The 9256-nt window shown below is 38.5% G+C and overlaps 1 protein-coding gene across 1 annotated transcript in view; it reads left to right on the top strand.

The window, feature by feature from the left end:
* The window catches only part of SYTL5 (synaptotagmin-like 5), a 250237-nt gene that overhangs the window by 209418 nt on the left and 31563 nt on the right, over positions 1-9256 (top strand). The window contains exon 14 of the mRNA XM_014533436.1: positions 112-253. Within this exon, the coding sequence (XP_014388922.1) occupies positions 112-253 (142 nt within the window). The remainder of the gene's footprint in view (positions 1-111; positions 254-9256) is intronic.

The raw sequence follows: 9256 nt of genomic DNA, 5'->3' as shown, positions 1-9256 counted from the left end.
CTTCTTCTTCTTCTTCTTCTTCTTCTTCTTCTTCTTCTTCTTCTTCTTCTTCTTCTTCTTCTTCTTCTTCTTCCTCCTCCATCTCTCTCTCTCTCCCTTTCATTTTGATAGCTCACACAGGAAAGAAGACCTTTAAAAGGGGGAAGAAGAAACCACCTGTACTCTCTGGAGGAATACTAGAAGTGCTCATCAAAGAGGCAAAGAATTTGACAGTGGTGAAGTCAGGAGGCACTTCAGATAGCTTTGTGAAGGGGTAATTTTGTTTTAGGTCATTTTAGATGATACCTCATGGGAAATGAAATTATCTGTGATACATGAGACAGCGATATGTTCTTATTTGAAATGTACTAGGAAAGAGCTACTCTGAAATGCTGACTCTTACATATAAAACTATATGAGAATAGAGAGAATTACTTTTTCTAGCTTTCAGCTTGCTTCCAGCATATTTCAGGAATTCCCATCACTTTCACCTTCATGACTGGTAAATTTTCATGGGCAATTTATTTTTTGAAGGAGGGGAAAGTATGATTTTCTATGTTTAATATAATTTTATTGTGATTTATTATCATTTTGTGCTGGAAATATGCAACAACAACAAAAATATTAGATACTTGGGGTGTTGCTCCCTTGGGTAAAATAGTAAAAAGTGGATTTCTCAGAGCATCCTCCCCAGAGATACCCACTGCACAGTGCTTTGGAGAAGGTCTGTGATGCCTGCTAGAAATTTGTGCTCACTTTATGGAGCACAAGGAAGTTTCTTGAGGGAATACAAGTCATTTAAATGGACAGTCTTGCCAATTCTAGGCAACCCAAACAATAAATATCTCTTGATTTTTATATGAGAATTTTTTCCATATTTAGAGGAACTAGAATCAGAAGGCTATTTTTTATTCATTCAAGCAAGCACTTATATGCACATGTACCAAGAAGTAAGTACTGCACTATCAGAAATAAGATATGGTCCTTGTTTTCATGGAGTGCCATAAAAGACATGAGGCCAAACAGATTCCCATGAGGTTAATTTTTAAATCATATGGTAGTATTATTCCTCTCCTCAATTCTTCTTTTTTATTACTTTAAGCAATAAAAAAAAGAGAGAAGAAAAAAAAGAAAGAAAAAAAGAATCTAAAAAAATCACATGATCACATCATTGATGCTTAAAAAAGCATTTGACAAAATCTAACACCCTTTCTTTTTCTATTTTTTTAAATTAATCTTTATTGTTGAGATTATTACAGATGTCCCACTTTTGTCCCCCCATAGCTCCCCTCCACCCACTTTCCACCCCACCCCAGGCCCTTGCCACCCTATTTTCTGTGTCCACAGGTAATGCATACATGCATACAAGATCTTTGTCTAATCTATTCCCACAACCCACCGCACACACTCCCTTTCCTTTGAGAATTGTCAGTGTGTTCCATTTCTATGCCCCTGATTCTATTCCATTCACCAGTTTATTCTGTTCATCAGATTTTTTTTATTCATTTGATTTTTAGATTCACTTGTTGATAGATATGTAATTGTTGTCACTTTGTTGTTAATAAAGTTTTATCTTTACCTTTTTCTTCTTCTTCCTCTTAAAGAATACCCTTCAGCATTTCATATTATACTGGTTTGGTGGTGATGAACGCCTTTAACTTTTTCTTGTCTGTGAATCTCTTTATGAGACCTTCAATTCTAAATGATAGCTTTGCTGTGTAGAGTATTCTTGATGGTAGGTTCTTGTTATTCATCACTTTGAATATTTCTTTTTTTTTTTAGCACTTGGTGTGAACATCACAAAACAGTTTAATTATTTATTTATGTTTTATTGCTTAAAGTATTACAAAGGGTATTACATATGTGTCCTTTTTTTTCCCCGCCCTTGACAATCCCCTGGCTTCCCCTCCCCCCCCAGTGTCTTATGTCCATTGGTTATGCTCATATGCATGCATACAAGTCCTTCGGTTGATCTCTTACCCCCTTCCCTCCTGCCCCCCAACCCTCCCCAGCCTTCCCACTGCAGTTTAACAATCTGTGTGAGGCAGCTCTGCCTCTGTATCTATTATTGCTCAAAAGTTTATGATGGTCTCTATTATCCATGAATGAGTGAGATCATGTGGTATTTTTCCTTCATTGACTGGCTTATTTCACTTAGCATAATGCTCTCCAGCTCCATCCATGCCGTTGCAAATTGTAAGAGTTCCTTCTTTTTTACAGCAGCATAGTATTCCATCGTGTAGATGTACCACAGTTTTCTAATCCATTCATCTACTGATGGGCACTTAGGCTGTTTCCAAATCTTAGCTATGGTGAATTGTGCTGCTATGAACATAGGGGTGCATATATCCTTTCTGATTGGTGTTTCTGGTTTCTTGGGATATATTCCTAGAAGTGGGATCACAGGGTCAAATGGGAGTTCCATGTTTTGTTTTTTGAGGAAACTCCATACTGTCTTCCATAGTGGCTGCACCAGTCTGCATTCCCACCAGCAGTGCACAAGTGTTCCTTTTTCTCCACATCCTCTCCAGCACTTGTCGTTTGTTGATTTGTTGATGATAGCCAGTCTGACAGGTGTGAGATGGTACCTCATTGTTGTTTTGATTTGCATCTCTCGGATGATTAGTGACTTTGAGCATGTTTTCATATGTCTCTTGGCTTTCTGAATGTCCTCTTTTGAAAGGTGTCTATTTAGATCCTTTGCCCATTTTTTGATTGGATTGTTTATCTTCTTTTTGTTAAGTTGTATGAGTTCCCTATAAATTTTGGAGATTAGGCCCTTATCAGATATGACATTGGCAAATATGTTTTCCCACGCAGTGGGTTTTCTTGTTGTTTTGTTGATGGTTTCTTTTGCTGTGCAGAAGCTTTTTATTTTGATGTAGTCCCATTTGTTCATTTTCTCTTTAGTTTCAACTGCCCTAGGAGCTGTATCAGTGAAGAAATTGCTTTGGCATATGTCTGAGATTTTGTTGCCTTTGAATTCTTCTAGAATTTTTATGGTTTCCTGTCGTACATTTAAGTCCTTTATCCATTTTGAGTTTATTTTTGTGTATGGTGTAAGTTGGTGGTCTAGTTTCATTTTCTTGCATATATCTGTCCAATTTTCCCAACACCACTTATTGAAGAGACTATCTTGGCTCCATTGTATGTTCTTGCCTCCTTTGTCAAATATTAATTGAGCATATTGGTTTGGGCCAATTTCTGGGTTCTCTATTCTATTCCATTGATCTATATGTCTGTTCTTGTGCCAGTACCAGGCAGTTTTGAGAACAGTGGCTTTGTAATACATCTTGATATCTGGTATTGAGATCCCACCTATTTTCTTCTTTCTCAGGATTGCTGCAGCTATTCGGGGTCTTTTTTTATTCCAGATGAATTTTTGGAGAGTTCGTTCTAGATCTGTGAAGTATGCCGTTGGTATTTTAATGGGAAGTGCGTTGAATTTATAGATTGCTTTGGGTAGTATGGACATTTTAATGATGTTGATTCTACCAATCCATGAACACGGTATGTTCTTCCATCTGTTTATGTCTTCCTCTATCTCTTTTTTCAACGTCCTGTAGTTTTCTGAGTAGAGGTCTTTTACCTCTTTAGTTAAGTTTATTCCTAGGTAGCTTAATTTTTTTGGTGCGATGGTAAATGGGATTGTTTTTATAATCTCTCTTTCTGAAAGTTCACTATTGGTGTATAGAAATGCCTCAGATTTCTTGGGGTTAATTTTGTATCCTGCTACATTGCCAAATTCATGTATTAAGTCTAGTAGCTTTTTGATGGAGTCTCTAGGGTTTTGTATGTATAATATCATGTCATCTGCAAATAAGGACAGTTTTACTTCCTCTTTTCCAATTTGGATGCCTTTTATTTCTTCTTCTTGCCTAATTGCAATGGCTAATACTTCCAGGACTATGTTAAAGAGGAGTGGCGAGAGTGGGCATCCCTGTCTTGTTCCTGTTCTTAGGGGAAATGGTGTTAGTTTTTGTCCATTGAGTATGATGTTGGCTGTGGGCCTGTCATATATGGCTTTTATTATGTTGAGGTATGATCCTTCTACTCCCACCTTGCTGAGAGTTTTTATCAAAAATGGGTGTTGGATTTTGTCAAATGCTTTTTCTGCATCAATTGATATGACCATGTGGTTTTTTTCTTTCAATTTGTTTATGTGATGTATCACGTTTATTGATTTGCGGATATTGTACCATCCTTGCATCCCTGGAATAAATCCTACTTGGTCATGGTGTATGATCTTTCTGATGTACTGCTGGATCCGATTTGCTAAGATTTTGTTGAGGATTTTGGCATCTATGTTCATGAGGGATATTGGCCTGTAATTCTCTTTCATTGTGTTGTCTTTACCTGGTTTTGGTATTAGGGTGATGCTGGCTTCATAGAATGAGCTTGGAAGTGTTCCTTCCTCCTGAATTTTTTGTAGTAGTCTGAGGAGGATAGGTTTTAGTTCTTCCTTGAAAGTTTGGTAAAACTCCCCTGAGAAGCCATCTGGTCCTGGGCTTTTGTTTGCTGGAAGCTTTTTGATGACTGCTTCAATTTCTTCCATAGTTATTGGCCTATTGAGATTTTTAGATTCTTCCTGATTAAGTTTTGGAATGTTGTATTTTCCTAGGAATTTGTCCATTTCCTCCAGGTTGTCTAGTTTGTTGGAGTAGAGCTGTCCATAGTATTGTTTAACAATCATTTGTATTTCTGTGGGGTCTGTTGTTATTTCGCCTCTATCGTTTCTGATTTGGTTTATTTGGGTCCTCTCTCTTTGCTTCTTGGTGAGCCTGGCTAGAGGTTTGTCAATCTTGTTTATCCTTTCAAAGAACCAGCTCTTGGTTTCATTGATTTTCTGTATTGTTTTTTTGGTCTCTATGTCATTTATTTCTGCTCTAATCTTTATTATCTCCTTCCTTCTGCTCACTCTGGGGTTTTCTTGTTGCTCTCTTTCTAATTCTTTGAGCTGTAGATTTAGATGATTTACTACCATTTTTTCTTGTTTGTTGAGGTAGGCCTGTAGAGCTATAAACTTCCCTCTCAGGACTGCTTTCATTGTGTCCCAAAGGTTTTGGATTGTTGTGTTTTCATTGTCATTAGTGTCCAGGATGTTTTTAATTTCTTCTTTGATCTCATTGGTAACCCAATCAATATTTAATAACATGCTATTCAGCTTCCAAGTGTTTGAGTATTTTGGGTTGTTTTTATTGTAGTTTATTTCTAACATTATGCCATCGTGGTCTGAGAAGAAGCTTTTTATGATTTCAATCTTCTTGAATTTGTGGAGACTTTGCTTGTGACCCAATATGTGGTCTATTTTTGAATATGTCCCATGAGCACCTGAGAGGAATGTATATTCCATGGCTTTGGGGTGAAGTGTTCTGAAGATGTCAATTAAGTCCATCTGATCTAGTGAGTCATTTAGGATTGCTGTTTCTTTGCTGATTGTTTGTCTAGCGGGCTTATCCAGTGGTGTCAGTGGTGTATTAAAGTCCCCTACTATGATTGTATTGTTGTCGATCTCTCCTTTGATATCTTCCAGGAGTTTTTTTATGAATTTGGGTGCTCCTGCATTGGGTGCATATATGTTTACCAGGGTTATATCTTCTTGTTGTATTGATCCCTTTAGTATTATGAAGTGGCCTTCCTTATCTCTGGTTATGGCCTTCACTTTGAGATGTATTTTGTCCGATATAAGTATTGCTACCCCAGCTTTCTTTTCCTTTCCATTTGCGTGAAAGATATTTTTCCATCCCTTCACTTTCAGTCTGTGTGAGTCCCTTCTAATGAGGTGGGTCTCTTGTAGACAGCAGATGTATGGGTCATGTTTTTTTATCCATTCAGCCACTCGATGTCTTTTGGTTGGAGCATTTAGTCCGTTTACATTTAAAGTTATTATTGAAAGGTACTTGTTTGTAGCCATTTCTTTTTTTGTGTGTGTGGCTGTTTTCTTTCTGAGCTTGTTATTTCTTCTTTTTACACCAGTCCCTTTAGCATTTCTTGCATGGCTGGCTTGGTGGTGATAAACTCCCTTAGCCTTTTTTTGTCTGTGAAGCTTCTTATTTCCCCTTCAATTTTGAATGAAAGCCTTGCTGGATAGAGTATTCTTGGATTCAGTCCTTTGCTTTGCATCACTTTGTAGATTTCTGTCCATTCTTTTCTGGCCTGATGTGTTTCTGTTGAGAAATCATTTGATAATCTAATGGGAGATCCCTTGTATGTAACTTTCCGTCTCTCTCTTGCAGCCTGTAAGATTCTCTCTTTGTCCTGAACATTTGCCATGGTAATTATGATGTGTCTTGGTGTGGGTCTTTTCGGATTCACCTTGTTTGGGACTCTCTGGGCTTGTGTGACTTTTTTCTTCCCCACCTCAGGGAAGTTTTCTGATATTATTTCTTCGAATAGGTTTTCTAATCCATGTTCATCTTTCTGTTGTTCTGGCACCCCTATTATTCGTATGTTGTTTCGTTTCATGTTGTCCCAAAGCTCCCTTAGGCTCTCCTCCTGTCTTTTAATTTTTTTCTCCATTTGCAGTATAGTTTGGGTGTGTTTTGCTTCCTTGTCTTCTAATTCACTAATTCGGTCCTCCGCTTCTCCTAGTCTACTGTTGATACTTTCAATGGAGTTTTTTATGGCAGCTATATCACTCTTCATTTCTTCTTGGGCCTTACTTAAGTTGTTGATTTTTTCATCTGTTTCTTCTAGCTTCTTGCATATGGTATTGAATTTTTCATCTGATTCTTCTAGCTTCTTGCATATGGTATTGAATTTTTCATCTGATTCTTCTAGCTTCTTGCATATGGTATTGAATTTTTCATCTGATTCTTCTAGCTTCTTGCATATGGTATTGAATTTTTCATCTGATTCTTCTAGCTTCTTGCATATGGTATTGAATTTTTCATCTGATTCTTCTAGCTTCTTGCATATGGTATTGATTTTTTCCTCCGACCGGTGCATGTACTCTAGGACCCTTATTCTGAATTCTTTTTCCGTCATGTTGCATGCCTCTGTCTCACTTAGCTGCTTTTCTGGCGAGTCCTCCTTCTCTTTCCTTTGGGGGTTTCTTTGTCTACCCATGTTTGATCTCACTGACATATCTAGTTGTTGAGTCGTTCAGTGGCTGCTCCCTGGGTGGCAGTGGCTCCTCGGGCTGTGGTTGCTCCTTGGGCGGTTGTGGTAGCAGTGGCTCCTCCGTTGATAGCAGGGCCTCTGGTGGGTGCTGTTCACAGCTGTGGTGGCTCTTCTGGCAGGTGGAGGGAGGCTTCACACACAGTAACTGTTCCCCAGACAGAGCGTGTGGAGATCAGGAGGCCGCTGTTGCTTGAATCTGCTGCGTTGATTTAAAGGCACAAAATACAACACAACAAGGCACAACGTACCAGGCACTGAACACGAATGTATTTACGATATCAATAACCCCAAATAAAGGTGGCCACCCGAGCTAAGAGAGTTAGGAGATAAGGAAGAAAGAAGAGAAAAAGGTAGAAGAGAAAAAAGAAAGAAAGAAAAAAGAAAAAAAAAGGAGTGCAAAAATAAAATTGGAAAAAGGGAGGGGAAAAAAGAAGAGGAAAAAGAAAAAAAAAAGTAAGAGAGAAAAGAGAGTGAAGTATAAGAGGGGAAGAGACTATTTATATGAGGGGAAAACTCCTATAGAACCGCCACTAATACCAACAATTTACAGCAGCAGATTCCTGGAGATGAATACAAACTACAAACAACCAATAATATCAAGCGACGCAAGGGAAAACAGAAGCACAGAAATAACCGGGGGGCGGGGGGAGAAAAATAAAAAGAATAAGCAGACTAACCCCACAAACGATCCTAAAAAAACCCCCAATATACTCGTCAATCGAGCAAACAACAATAAACAATAGAGAGAGAAAAGAAGAAGAAGAAGAAAAAAATTTGGATAGTGAAGGAAGATAAGGGAAAGGTGTATAAGGATTTAGAGCAGGGGATTGGACATAGGGTATATAAGTAGGGTGAAATTTTGACAGGGGGTAAAAAGAATAGGGAAAATCTAAAGCTGGAGTAGGGTAAGAGAAACAGGACAACAAAAGGGAAAAAGTGGGGAAGAGGGTTTAGCACAGAGGCAAATTGAGGTAGAGAAAAATGTTGCTAAAGGAACGATGAAAATAGAATGGAGGACATTAGTCCCAAAATAAAAAAATAAAAAAAATAAAAGAAAAGAAAATGACACTTTAAAAAATGGTAAAATGGTAGCGGTAATAATACTAGTTAAAAATAAAAATGTAGTAGTTGAAAGGGTAAAATCAGGTGATGGGAAAAAAAAAAAAGAAAAACAATGTTTTCTTAGTTAAAAGGTGAAAAAGTAATTAAAAAAAATAAAAATAAAAATGTGCAGTAATGCAGGTGCTTCAGATCTTCTACTCTTCTTTTTGGCACGCCCGGAATTCAGGAGAATGTTGAATTTCCCTCTGATACACTGTTCCTCCGTGTTGTAAGCCACAGTCCTGATTTTAAGGCAGGCCGTATTGGTTCCCCTTACTGCTGTATTTGTATGTACAGAAGAGTCAGTTCGTGGCTCTGCCTCTGGGTGGCAGTGTGTCTGGATTGACCTCCAAGGCTTTAAGTCCTCTCTGACCAGGAGTTCTCTATTGTACCTGAACCAGCTCCGCCCAGATCTGTTTCACCAGTCGCCACTCTCAGCTCTGTTTTCCAGGCTCCCCAAAAACAATCTTCCCCTACAAGCTCCGCTAGCGACCCCAATTGGGCAATCACATGCACCGGGATCAACAATCAAACTCACAGATTTAAGAGGAAGTGTGTAAACAAGAGCCTGGGAGGCTGTGGGAACTCGCAGGGTTCCACCTTCCAGAACTCCGCGGAGTCTCAGAGCTGGTTTTTTAATCGTTACCCTGCTCTGTCCCCTCTGTCTCTCTTTAAATAAAGACAAAATCTCAAGTGGTAGGAGACAGTGTTATTAAGCCAGCACTAAGCTAGCTTTGTCATTTTGTCTCTTTGCAGAAGTAGTGCCCTCTGCCTTCCTTCCCTTGTATTTTTCAAAAGTTCTTTGACTTGTGGGGTGAATTCTATCCATGTGTAATGAGGGTTTTTCTCATAATTTGCTTTTTTAAAATATATTTTTTATTGATTTCAGAGGCGAAGGGAGAGGGAAAGATAGTAACATCAATGAAGAAAGAATCATTGATCAGCTGCTTCCTACATGCTCCACACTGGGGATCGAGCCCATAACCCAGGCATGTGCCCTGACCGGGAATAGAACCATGACCTCCTGGTTCATAGGTTGACGCTCAAACACTGA

The sequence above is a fragment of the Myotis brandtii genome, unplaced genomic scaffold, assembly GCF_000412655.1.
Source record: "Myotis brandtii unplaced genomic scaffold, ASM41265v1 scaffold976, whole genome shotgun sequence".
NCBI lineage: Eukaryota > Metazoa > Chordata > Mammalia > Chiroptera > Vespertilionidae > Myotis > Myotis brandtii.
Note: the sequence above shows the minus strand (reverse complement) of the source record. Positions and strands in the feature narration are given on the sequence as shown.